The 13,554-nt window shown below is 44.5% G+C and overlaps 1 protein-coding gene across 7 annotated transcripts in view; it reads left to right on the top strand.

Annotated features, from left to right (window-relative positions):
- The window catches only part of Fas2 (neural cell adhesion molecule fasciclin 2), a 136,916-nt gene that overhangs the window by 102,438 nt on the left and 20,924 nt on the right, over positions 1 to 13,554 (top strand). For 4 of the 7 annotated variants that reach the window (XM_076425294.1, XM_076425296.1, XM_076425292.1 and 1 more), the window contains exons 2-7: positions 1,977 to 2,142; positions 3,820 to 3,843; positions 6,948 to 7,117; positions 7,351 to 7,616; positions 9,318 to 10,377; positions 10,921 to 11,376. In XM_076425294.1, the coding sequence (XP_076281409.1) occupies positions 1,977 to 2,142; positions 3,820 to 3,843; positions 6,948 to 7,117; positions 7,351 to 7,616; positions 9,318 to 10,377; positions 10,921 to 11,376 (2,142 nt within the window). Of the gene's footprint in view, positions 1 to 1,976; positions 2,143 to 3,819; positions 3,844 to 6,947; positions 7,118 to 7,350; positions 7,617 to 9,317; positions 10,378 to 10,920; positions 11,377 to 12,741; positions 13,026 to 13,554 lie in introns of those variants that run through there. The other 3 variants (XM_076425297.1, XM_076425298.1, XM_076425293.1) reach the window with 3 other exon arrangements.

Here is a 13,554-nt window from a genome sequence, read left to right as displayed (position 1 = left end):
TGAAGTGAAGTAGGTTAACATCTTGTGCCAAGTTCCAGCTCTCCACCTTGACCCGGAGAGCAGCGATACGTAAAATTTTAATAGAATTCTTATGCTGAAAATAAAAAAAAATTGCTGACACGTGTCGTGATATCTAACAACGTGCCAGATTTTTAAGGAAATTTTCAGATCCGAGATAAAAGGAAAGATGCAGGAGAGAAGTTAGTCTGATGTTCTACAGCTGGTAAAACTTTTTCAAACTTTTTAAGAAGGGCAGTAGAAACAAATTTACGGACGGTTCGCTATGAAGTTTCGTCGTCTGTTATTAACCATGTAACACCACAGCATTTTATATTTTATATAACATCCATTCTAAACTTAATTGAAGTATTTTCAAGTAAAAGTTTAGCGAGTCTCCGAAGATTCCAATCTACAAATTTTGCGAACAAATAAACTAACAATAAGAAGTGCAGGAAACAATGAGTCTCTCCCACCACTCTACTCCATAAAAGTGTTTTATTAACGAATTAAATGAAAGATTCAAAACCTATGCGATCTCTCATAAAAGCATTTCATTAACAAATAAAACCAGAAACACCAAATATAGCGGTTTTAATACTCTGTTCGACAAAAGCATACATACTATAATTTATTAAAACGAAAACAACTGATCCGGCAGTTATTAATAAAACGATTTTACGACGGGCTTCAACTTATCGGAAGACGTAATTTTTCTCGATTAGCGCGCCTCCGGGGGGCACCGGTCCTGGTGGATTCCACAAGTACGCATTAAAGTGCGACGCGTTAATTACGCACGCATCGAAATCACCGGCGTGAACCACGCTACGTACAGGGACTCTCATTAATATTCGGACGCTATCAAAGAAACGATAACTTTGTTAATATTGGACTATGCGATTTGAACTTTTTTGGGAAGCTAGAGCAATTAGGTTACTACAGGATGTGAAAAGAAATTTTTTCAAAAATTGCATTTGGTCGGAATTGTAGAGAAAATACTAAAAGTTGCATTTTACAACTTTTTTGAAATTAAAATTTTAAAAAATACGTTTTGTAGATCTGTGTCAATTATATGCACTGTGAAAGCTTCATAGAAATCGGTTGATGCGGGAAAAAAACGACAGGCATTGAAAGATGCAAGAATCTTTAGAATTACTGCCGTTGGAGGCCGAAAATCGTGAGAAACTGCAATTTTTACCATCTTTAAACGTTTGTAGCTCATCACAACGTCGACCGATTTTGATGTAATCTTCAGAATATGTTTAATTGATACAGATCTACGAAACGTGTTTTCTAAATTTTCCGTATACTCCCACATAAAAAAGTTGGAAAATACAACTTACAGTTTTTTTCAAAACTTTTTGTCACGTTGTGTAGCAAACCAATTGTTCTAACTTCTCCAAAAATTTCAAATCGTATATTCCACAATTAAAAAAGTCATGGTCTTTTTAATGTCCGAATATTAGTGGGAGTCACTGTACTTGGTTTATATTCGAGCTACGATCAGCGACCAGAGCAATGATCCATCCAACATTCATTCACACCCTTATCAACGCCGCATACACATAAACTAAGAATCGAGTGATACCGTAGCCTCACAGCTTCGCTACAAACACAGAAAACTAGGATATTTGTCGAGCATCTCCGTTTTATCGACTGCAACTTCTATCTTTGCTCGGAGATAAAGGCATCCTTAGGTGGAGCGTACGTGTTTCAGGTGTCTGTAAAAATCGCGGACAGTTTCCAGGGACGCGAGAAGGTAATCGCCTCTCGTTATTACGGAATTACGTGCAATTACCCTCGGCCGATTAAAGCGTCGTCCGTGCCGAGGCAAGAAACGATCGTGGAACGCCTGTTGTTTCTCTTTCTTTTTCCTCTGCTTCGGGCAGCTTCTTCCCGTTCCTTTCCGGCGTAGGAACGCTAACGATCCGTTTCGTGTCAATGTAACAACCGGTCACGTCTCTGGTTTCTGCTTGCAGCTTTCGCGGACGATGCTTCCTTGGAGATCCTGCCAAGCGGCGACACGCAGACGAAGCCAATCGGGTCCAGCATCATCATGACGTGCAAGCCCAAGGTCGAAGACGCGAAGCTCATCAGCGACATGAAATGGCTCGATCCGCAGAATCGTGTGATCGAGACCCTGAAGTGAGTAGATCGAAACCGGGGCACGCATCGTTAAAACGCAGAGAGGAGGCGGCCTCCCCTCCGTACACACGGGGGCCCCCTTGCCGGCCGTTGTGTACTCTCGTCTGGCGTGAATTAATCCGATCCACATGCTCGATCCTTTCCGATCTTTTCCGCCGATCGCTCCGGAACGATCGAGGTGAAAGGATAATCGAGAGAAAGAATGCAATTCGATGCTCTTGCTCCTTTTATGTCGAGGAATCTCGCTCGATTTTTCAAGCCGAAACCTCGGTTTTTCAAGCCGTACCTTGTTCAAAGGTACGCGGAATATCTTAACTCCCTTGCTGAAATCGTTAACGCTGACGAAGATACAGCGCGGATAGAATAGTCGAATTTGTATTCCGAGTCTACACGGTTCTCGGGACCCGGTAATCGCTATTTATTCGCATCGCAGGAACGTTCCTCTTCATAGAAAGGCCGGAGAACATGTTCAACAGTCTCAAATAAAATCACGGCTTTGCAACGGGGTTCGTTTCCACGGGCACAGCGGCCACAAAGGGCTCCGCTGATTTATTAAATCCTTTAGATTTACAGGAGCAGACAGTACAGTTGAAGGTCGTTATTCAAGCGATCCGCAACGCGCGAGCCCGCGAGAAACGAGAAGCGGAATGCAAAAATATCGCGACAGCGCAAACAAACGTGTGTCAGGCCAGACGAGAATATACGAGGCAAGGGGTGTTCACGCTTTTGAGCTTTCCTTCTCTCGTTTTTTAAATATTTTTTTTTGTAATAATACAATAACAATGCCGCTTTTAGCTGATAATTAAAAAGGAGTGAGAGTGTGGCGTGTACAGAACGTCAGCCGAGATAAAGGGCAGAGCTGACAATCCCGCGAGTAGAAATAGGAGAGGGATGTATTTGATGTGCAAATAGATGTGTCGCTGCGAGCCGTAATCAAATAGTTGCTGCTGCAATAAGTGCGTAGCATTTTTATTGAGAGAAGTCATTTCCAGTCGGATTTTATTCGATCCGAATTCCATTTGGCTCTGTCAAACATAGCCAAACAATATGAAACTCGAATTTGGTTTATTTTTTAAATTAATAAAGTATTTTATTATTAGTAAAGTATTAGTAAAGTATGTTTATTAAAGTATGTCATAATGTCGCGTTTTAGCATGTCCGTGGGTAACGTTATTACTTGCCTCGAATTTTTATGTTGGAACATAAAAATTGTCTGCATTAATTATAACATAGAGGAGCTGCACAGTCATTTTGCTTCTTTTCTTAATTACTTTAACGAATTCAAAATAATACAACAGCATTTTAAAAAATTTTTAAAACGTGTCCACTGTTTTATGCTTGTAAATTCCACATTTTAATTTTGACCATTCTAAGCTTCTGTGAAAGTGGCGTCAATCGAGAATATAATAGAAACTCTATTTAGTTAGTCACAAAAATATTGCAGCTTAAAAAGATGCAGGATACATAGAATAAAAAATTGATATTTGATCGATGATCAGGCTGTAAGAAAGTTAGCGCCTGTTTCTACTCGCTGGCAAAGTGCAGACCGCTCTCGCCGCTCCGTATGGTATCGAAGCATTATACAAGTAAACGAACAATAATGTAACACACAAGTAGGACACGACCACCACCCAGCCACTAATTTAACGAAATTTCTGTCACTTGTTTTGCACACAGACTCGTCGTCTTACCGATCGAAAGGCGAGTATACAAAACTCAATTCAAGACTTTACACGCAACCGTAGTGTCGTCGTTCTCAGCTCCTTCTGTTTTGCGATGTACCTTCACTAGTTACTTTAGTTTCTGTCCAACTTAGAACACTGTTTTTCTTCTCATCCACCCCATCGCAACCACCACCACCATCACTACCACTATCACTGCCAAACTACCATACACACAAACACACGCATACCCAGCCGCCAGCCACCATAACCACACCGTCGCTACACCCCCGTGGCTGATTTACGTCTACTACAGACTGTACAGAAGCTCTTAATTGCTGGCTCGGCCGATTGTTCTGCGAACTAAGCGTTGCTCATTAAGCTGTTCGCGAAAGTTTTCCGCCTTCCAGCCGTGGTAAACTGGCTTCCCGTTGTATTTGAACGTTAAGCGCGCCCGTCCCCCCCGTGTATACTTTGCCGTTCGAGCAAGAAAACCACCGTGAGATGCGGTGGGCCCGGCTGAAACAGACATTAAGGGATCCTCGGACGCGTTATAGAGCTGCCATTCGATGACGCGCCACCAAAACACTGTGCCCTCCAGCAATTAAGCCGCTCCTTCGCCGCGTTGATGTTTTCGTACCCTTTTACGGGGGAGCCACGTGAAGTGTTACTTACCTGGGCGAAACATCCGATTGGCCAGGAGCCTAAGCAGGAGGCTGTTTCACTGTTTAGTATCCACCTGCTAGGTCTCTGATTATAAATCGTCGATCTTCTTCCTGGAGGTCCAAGCGTCTTGAGGATGAAACTCTTGTACAGTGTGATATCTGAAGAGCATCGCTCTTCTCAGTTTCTACTTTTTTGAGAGAATAATTTAAGCGAATGCTACTCAAAATGTTGCGAGTACATAATTGAATTGAAAGGAAGAAGTTTTCGTATGCACAGACCTAACACGAATAAAAACCAGCAAAATTTTCTACTCGTTCTCTCCTCTGGACGATTTTTGTCTTTAATTAAAATAATAAATATATCAGATCAATCCTTTCAATAATTTTCTAGAAGAAAAAGAAAAGCATTACATCGCGAGTCTAGCTCGACACTATACAACAATGGGTTAACATTTGAATTGGCTACGAAGCTAGCGCATCTCTATCCCGAACACACCATCGAAATTATGAACCAGCGGCTATGCAAGACCTCACGTGGTGCCCATTATGACAGCCCCTTGCCCCCACCCCTCGTAACCAGCGTCTTGCCAGTGTTAATCTGCTCGATGACGTCACCCCCTGTTAATAAATAATCCATCCCGATAGCTCCCGCTGCAAATATTTGACCACCGGGGATCGTACAATCTAACGAGCGTTAACCTCGGGTAACTGATTCGTCGTGATCGCCTGTTTGCCCGATTACACGGGGCTCCGTTCCCGATTTGCATAATTATGTCTGCTCGTCGCGCGGCCGAGTAATGGCCGATAAATTCGCCGCGGCGAAACGCGCGTAGAAACACGGGGTGCCGTTTCATTAATTGTGCTCGGCTCGTGTTCCGATCGGAAGTGAAAAGAAGTACGAGGGGAATTGCATAATCGGCCGGGCTAACACTGTTATCGCTTCGGCGCATCTCACCAGTTTCCATTCCGCCGCGTTGTACCCCGCCGGCGTGCTCGGTCTTCGGTAATTGCTACGCGGAGCAATTCTATTCAAACCTATGCTGACGTTGCCCCGCGATTCCCTGCGAATTTCTGTGAAAATTCCTTTTTAAATGGCCGCGAACGCTGCTGGCTAGCTTGCAGGTCAAGATGGCGGAGAAGCTCAGCTTGATCGCTGTAGCATGCTCATGTTATACAGGATATTCCAAAAAATGTACCTCCTTGAAGGGGGGATTCCCGAGGACATTTCAATTTAATCTTTTTCCTATGCGAAAATCTTCTGCGCGGCTTCGTTGAGGAGTTACTAACGAAAAACGCGTAATTCCATCTACAGCTGCAAGTTCGCCAGAGTCGATCGCGGCAGCGATCTATGTATTCACCGCACCGGTTCGTGTCGACGACCGGCAACCAGGAGACCGCTACCTTTTTCTCGGCGAAACCATAGCTGGCACCTACGCCAGCTATCCCCGAAAGGGTTCATTAAACCGTATCGCTGCTGACGCAACCGAGTTCGGATCCGCGTGGTCCGCGGGAACTATTCATTACAACGCGATTCAGCATCCACCTGGTCCGCCTTATCTCTCTTGCACACTGTGACGCGGGCACGTCGGTAAATTGCACGGATTCATGCGAACGCGTCTCGTCTCGCACCAGTTTCCCACCTCGCGCAATGCAAACCGTCGAAATTGCTGGCCCTACCCCCGGTACCCCCGGTAGCTCGCGATCCATTCGTACACCAGCCCTTGGCTCGATTGGGCACTTACGTCGAATTAAGGTCGATCGATCCGCGATCTCACGCTATCGATCCGAATTCGAAGCTGCAACGCGTTCATTTACACTCCCTCGACCCCTCTGTCTGTTTCTATCTATCTCTCTGTCTCTCTGTTGTTCATACACCTATAACGATATATCTCACCAATAGCGGCTCGATGTTTCGCGTTAAGAAACGCGGATTAGCGCGCGATTTACGATCTTTCCGTTGGCCCGCGAGCAAAAGTAACCGTGAGAAATTATAGGCGGCGGTCATCGATTAACTTTGCTCGCAGCTGCTATTTTATTTTCGCCTTTCACTTCGCGGATATTTGGTTGTTCGCAGATCATAGATTGCGAACTATCGCCGTTCGTTTCCGACTCTGAGAAATTCTCGAGAGAAACAGCGATTGTACGTTGCTGAGAAAATTCGCCAATCTTCGAAGCGTAGAGAAAGCGTTACGGTTGTTATTGTTTTAGTTCCTGTTCGTATTATTTTTACTTCGAAAATCAATGTTTGAATAGTATTCAAGAGAAACGTAGCGAATCTCTCCGGAGGGAGCGTTTCGATGACACGGGACATTGCGCTTGGTAAAGTAGCGAAACGTTGAGCCGAAATCATTACGATGTTTCCCACCCCCATACTCTTCAAATCATCTGGACGCTCGACTCATCGTCATAGAATGTAGATCAGTTTCTGTGGTGGTACACGATGCAGATAGTCTAATAACGTTTCAATTGTTTCCAATAGCACGTACCAGAGCTATTCGAAACCGCCGATGTACACCGAATCACACCAGGACAACAGCCTGTCTCTGTACTTCAACTCCCTTCAAGAGGAACAGGCTGGAAAATACACGTGTAAAGGCACTTACGCGAACACGATATATTTGAACAAGTCCGTGACGATCGATACCATAGGTGAGTAACTAATTTCCATTCGAAAATTGGCTGCTTCGTTTACAATTAGCGGTTGTGATTCAATTCGAGTAAATAGTATTACCTGAACATTGTTCCATTAGTTGTAAACGTCACAGTCTTATTTTAAACTTGTCCCATGTCTTCGAAAATTAGAATTCTCGATAAAATTGATATGATTGTACCGGAGAAGGAAAAGTGGGCGAGAAATGTGAATAGGAAATTCTGTTTCGCAGTTGCGATCACTTGGGACGATGCACCCGAGAATCAATACCCAATTCTGGGCGACAACTTTGCGATTCAGTGCAAAGTGAAGGCAAGACCTCCGCCCTTGGTGGACTGGCTCTACAACGGTGAATTAATTAAGACGAACGGTCACTACGTCATCGACACGTACGCGTTGAAGATTAATAACGTACAGGAATCTGACGACGGGATCTACACATGCCGGGCTTCGGTGTTGACTACGGGGGAGCTTAAGGAACGACCTATCCGAGTTGAGGTAAGCTTTGGAAACTTGCCTGTCTTTATACCGACTCTTCCAAGTCTGAGCAAGCTGCTACAAAAATTATTGTCTCCGCTTCGCTTTAGCGACAAGAATAAAATGGGTCCGCTTCGACAACCCATAAATTCATAAACTTCTACCTCAAAATGATTTGTTACAATCAGTGTTGGGTAAATTTTATTTTAAATAATAAATAAGTAAATAATAAATAAACGTGTGATGTTAATTGCAAACAATAACTAAACTTTTTATTTAAATAATTCCAAAAGTGATCTATTTATTAATTCTTATTTGCAAATAAAAGATTATTTATTATTTGGATTGAGGTGAAAATCAAATAAATAGTTTTTGGTGTTCTCTTATTTCTTGTATTTTTTATACAATATTATATGTATAATGAGCACGTGCGCGTTTTTTGTCTGCTATAGCAACCTTTTCAGGTATACCGCCAGTGGTCGGGCCCGTCCGAAGGGCCTAGCTGCCTATAAAAAAATACAATTTAATTTATTATTTGTCAATACAAATAATAATTGAAATTGTATTTGTAAATAACAATTAACTTTATTCATTAATTTGATTTATTATCAAATAATAAATAATTATTTTTGCTTTTTATTTGAATATCCTTATAACAAATAACTTGTTATTTAAATTTTTATTTAAATGATTATTTATTTAAATAAATTTATTTATTGCCCAACACTGGTTACAATACATGATCTGTTCTAAAAAATTCGAATTAGCTAGAGTCAAGCGACGAGTATTAGTCGTCATCTACGAATGTTACGTATCCTCGCATGAATCTCGCGATACAATGAATCTCAAAACAACATGCTATCCAAATGATTTCGCCTAGAAACATCCGAATCACGCAACCGTTCAAACAATTTCACACCATGGCCGCAAACACGCATCCGAAACATTATTGCTCGCTTGGAAAATCGAGTTGTGTTCGAGCGAGGCGCGTCAGGCTGATCTCCATAATTAACGCAGTCTCTTCTCACCCACAATTGCATACGCCAATTACCCGCGGTTATGGCCGTTAGGCTCGGCGCAGAGACCTAGAACAAAACGCTACGCCGCTTCAAATAATAAAGCAAAATATCCTTTCCTATATAATGAAAATTTTTTAAATAATTTATTACAAGTAGACTATTTACTATTTGCAATACTAGTCAACGACCATTGCCTCGCTGCAAAAACCGGATCTTGTTCGACCCCCCTGAATACGGGCCGCGTGTTGTTGGCAAAAAGTGGTTCGGAACCCACCGTAATAAACAGTTGGTCCCACTGAAAATTAGTCTGAAGTAAGCTAAAATTAGCCGATAGTGAGAGGGAAAGAAGGGGAGAAGTGGTGAATGGATTTGAGACCCTAAGTATGCGATTACAGTGGAGCAGCGAGGTGAGCTGTGCGGTGAACAAAAACGGATAGTAACGAGGAACAAAGAAAATACATATGTACTTTTTCTTTAGTGTGTGTCGAAATGTTGTCACGAATGTTGGTTTGTTTTCACCGCGCCGCTATCATCGATGCTCGCCGCTCCACTATAACTGCACCCTTAGCCTCAGAGCCTGAGGGGGCCAAATATCATTTTACTTTTTTCTTTTATTTCCAATACTATTCGAAATAGTAAATCATTTGGCTCTGGCAGCAGTTCGACAGCTCTCTCAGACGGGATCCTCGTTTTCATTTGACAGGTACACGTGCGTCCGACGGTGGAGGAGTTGCCGAGCCCGGTGGACATAATCGAAGGAGAGGACGCGAACATCGAGTGCAAGGCTCACGGCAAGCCGCCGCCACGGTACACCTGGGTGAAATCGCTGACGCAGCAGAACCTGTCGAACGCGGACCGTTTCGGGGTGGACCCGAACAACGGGGTGCTGACGATCACGAACGTGAACAGGGAGGACGCGGGAGAGTATCAGTGTCTGGCGACGAACGCGGCAGGAACGGCGACAACGAATGTCATGGTGAACGTGATCGTGAAGCCAAAGATCATGGAGTTCGTGAACGTAACGGAGGTGGAGGACAAGAAGGCGTCGATCCAGTGCAAAGCGTTCGGCAGGCCACCTCCGCAGATCACCTTCAGGAAGCACACATCGGAGAAGCCTTACGTGAAGGGATCGCAGCCCGACGATGACAGAATCATCCTGGAGAACGTGCAGGACGCGTCAATCGGAGAGACGGTCGGCACGCTGACCATCGACAAGCTGATGAGATCGAACGACGGGTTGTACGAGTGCATCGCTCAGAATTCCGGTGGAGAGGCTCGCAGGAACGGTCACCTGACCGTCGAATTTCCGCCGTCGTTCGCCTCGATGGCCAACAAGACCGTCTGGTCCTGGGAACAGAGGCCCGTGAACATCAGCTGCATCGCCGAGAGCATACCGAACGCAACCATCCGTTGGACCTTCTACGGCGACCAGAAGGTCGACAAAGACCCCGCGATCAAACAGCTCGGCACCGGGCCGCTCTCCACTCTGATGATCGTTCCGATGGACAGGCGCTACTACACTAGCTACAAGTGCATCGCCTCCAATCTGCACGGCACGAGGGAGCACAGCATCGAGCTCAGAGAGGCTACCAAGCCCGGCGAAGTGCAGCAGGCGACGATGAGCGAGATCACTGCGACCACCATCAGATTCGACCTTGTGCCGCCGTCTACGCACGCCGAGCTACCGATCAGGACCATCGTTGTGCAGTACAAGGACGAGAGGCAGACCTGGATGGATGCGAAGAACAAGACGTTGTCCGTTGGTAAGTGACTAATACAGATTTTCGGACTTGGCCCAGGCGCCTGCTAGTACTCTGAGCATTTAAGCAAATGCTTTTAATCCGCTCAAACTGTTACTTGTATCGAACGATGTTGAAAATAAAAGTTGAACAGTTTCGAAACGCGTTTATACGTGTAGCAACAGTAGCTGTCCACCCGAGTCAGCCAGACTACTTCAAACTTGCAATACATATAGGAATGGAACGACTTTGGTCAAAGTTTCAAACAATTCCCAAAGTTTATCCCGTCATCTCTCCTTACGAAATGAACGAAAGAAAGTTCCCAGTCGAGAGGGTATTTGCTACTGTGTGTGTGTCGAACATCCGATCGAAGCAATCTAATAAAAGCAGTTAATGTAAAATGTGTTTCAAACTGAACTCCGACCATCGGATTCCCGTCGCGCGCCTCTAGCGACTACCCTATTCTCCCCTATCCCAGAAATCCCTCGATCCGATAACACTGGACTAGAGCATCCGAAAACGAAGTCGAGAGAGCATTTGTTGATCGGAGTCACCTGTCGATTCCAGGTTCTCCGTACATCATCGAGGGCCTGCGACCGCAGACGCCATACGAATTCCGTTTCGCCGCGCGAAACCAGGTCGGCCTTGGCAGCTGGAGCACGAAAATTCTTCACGAGGTAACGCCGGTGAGGACCGTCCCGAACCAGCCGAAGATACTAACGTCGAATCCCGATTACGAACTGTCTACGTTCGCCAACCAGTATGAGATGTCGTGGCTGGTCCCGGCGGACAACGGCGAGCCGATCGACATGTACCAGATCAAATACTGTGAAGTGAGACGCGTGTCCGGCGAGTGGGAGGTCCTGGAGACCACCTGTCAGGGGCAGGACATCAAGTCGCAGGGTAGGACGAGGCACTGGATGAAGAACCTGAACTCTGACACGTTTTACAAGGTCGACCTGAGGGCGCACAACGCGATGGGATTCAGCCAGCCGGGAACGGCGAAGTTTAAGACCGCAAGGGGTAAGTGTTGCCATTCGCCATGTCTAACCTAATTTTCATCGGAGAAACGGTGGTTCGAATTTCATCCGCCAATTGTCTCATCTTCTTGGACCATTTCCGTAACCTCTCAGTATTAGTGCCCTTTTTCAAGTCGTAATTTCTCTTTGAAATATGATTATATATTTACATATATGTGCACGAGGCTATCGCACCGATTGATATGGTTCTTTTTTTTTTTTACATTGACGAGAAAGACCGTTTAATTATCTTCGCCTCTATTTTGTTCACTCAAGGAGGAGGGAAAAGGGTCATTGAGGCATTTCGATTGTCCGACCGCGGCGCGCGGAATAAAATTCCATGCGGCTCCTGTTTCTCATTGTTACGCAGATCCTGATCCTTGATCTTGTCCCTTTTTCCTAATATTCGATGCTCCAATTGTTGTTCGAAGATACACCGTTCGAAATCCAGTCCATATTCAAAATAACACCCTCACGTCGACATGGATCGTTAAAATTGCATTCAAATTGGTCGACACTGGTCTTAAAAATATTTCAAGTTACAGTCACGAACTAAAGTGGAAGCACAAATTGCGTGTAAGTTCGCTCAAGAAATGTTTAAAGTGTCTCGATACGTTTCGATGCTTTCTTGTTCCTAACAATGCTATTCTTCCTTTCACGGTGTTAATAACTTAATCGTGAATTTTTTTAACTAACCGCAACAAAGTTACTAGTGCCACAGCACGGGAAACTCATTTTTAAGCAATTTGATAAATAATGTTGTTGACGGTGCTACTAAATGTAACTAATTTTCAATCGTCAATACTTGATACAAAAATGATAAGACTTTGGTGTAGCTAGTGCTTCGTTTAAACATTGGACGCTTCAATGTAAAATCGTTAACATATGCAAGTGGTTCGAATACTGTAATCATCCGCTTTTGAATTTAATTGTAAATCATTTGTGCGAATACTTTTGTTCGTGACAGTACACTGTAGAAGGTCTCGAGCCCCACAGAAGCGACCATGGAAATTCAGGAATAAAGAGAAATTCGCGACCCCAGCAATCGATCTAAGACAATAGAAAGATGCCCCATCCAGCCTGTCCTCTCAAAAGCCATCATCCCGTTGAGCCCTCCGAAGCCGCTTTAAAGCAATTCGCAACAATGCCGTTCGAGTGAGAGGCGACGTAAACGTCGATTCGACAATTAAGAGAGTCCTCAGTCCCCTTGACCCTTGTAGACAAAGCGATTTAGAGAAACAGTCGGGTAGCCACTCGATGGGCATATCTAGGCATTAGATAATCCAAAAAATCCCCGCCCCCTTTTTCTCTTCGTTACCATGTTTCAAGTCGCAACGATCCTTTTACAAGTCACATTTTTATCATTCAGAATCTACGGGCACCACTACGGACTACCATATATATTCTTCTTCCGCTGGAGTTACTCCCAAGTTCGCCGTGACCGCCATTGCCACAGCAATAACGATTCTATTCGTAGCCATTTAAACAGCAAAAGATCTAATCCGAACGAAAGCAAACACAATAAAAACGGTAACAAAGAAAACAGTAAACGAAACACGAAATTCAGAGGGGGAGCAAAAACGTGGAAGAACAAAGAGTATCGTGTTAAACAAAAAAGAGAAAAAAGCAAAGTACATAAAACAGTCATCGTGTGGATAATAATAACGTGGTCGCTCTGTGTCTGTTCACGCTCGGAAAACTGCTATTTTTTTTGCCCCCGGTTTGCAATAGTGTGTTCGCCGGCGGTAACGCTTTCGAGAACAAGATGGACGAACGAACGAACGAACGAACACGATATCCGGTGTGCTCGTCGGGTTTTTCTTTTCGAGACTATCGATCTTCCCCGTCGAAATTTCCGCGGAACAACACTTTCTCGCGATTCTCTCCGCCGCCGGTATCGAAAAGACCTACACACGGACACACACGCGCGCATAAACAAAACATATGCACACACGTACGCACGATTGTAAGGTGTCGCGTCGCTTGTAGAGAGGACCGGTGCACAGCATTCCGATTAAAGACGAGACCGTTTAGCGCATAAGTGGGTGGTTCGATGTAAAACTAGTGAGAAAAGCGAGCACGGAAATACACGGTGCGGAGAGAGTGTGTATTTGCGGTACACTCGTTCAGGTACACGCCGCCTAAACGCCAAACGTACTGGTACGTTCTCTTTGTATTAGCG

Source organism: Lasioglossum baleicum, chromosome 6 (assembly GCF_051020765.1).
Source record: "Lasioglossum baleicum chromosome 6, iyLasBale1, whole genome shotgun sequence".
NCBI lineage: Eukaryota > Metazoa > Arthropoda > Insecta > Hymenoptera > Halictidae > Lasioglossum > Lasioglossum baleicum.
This window is presented reverse-complemented; position numbering and strand designations above follow the sequence as displayed.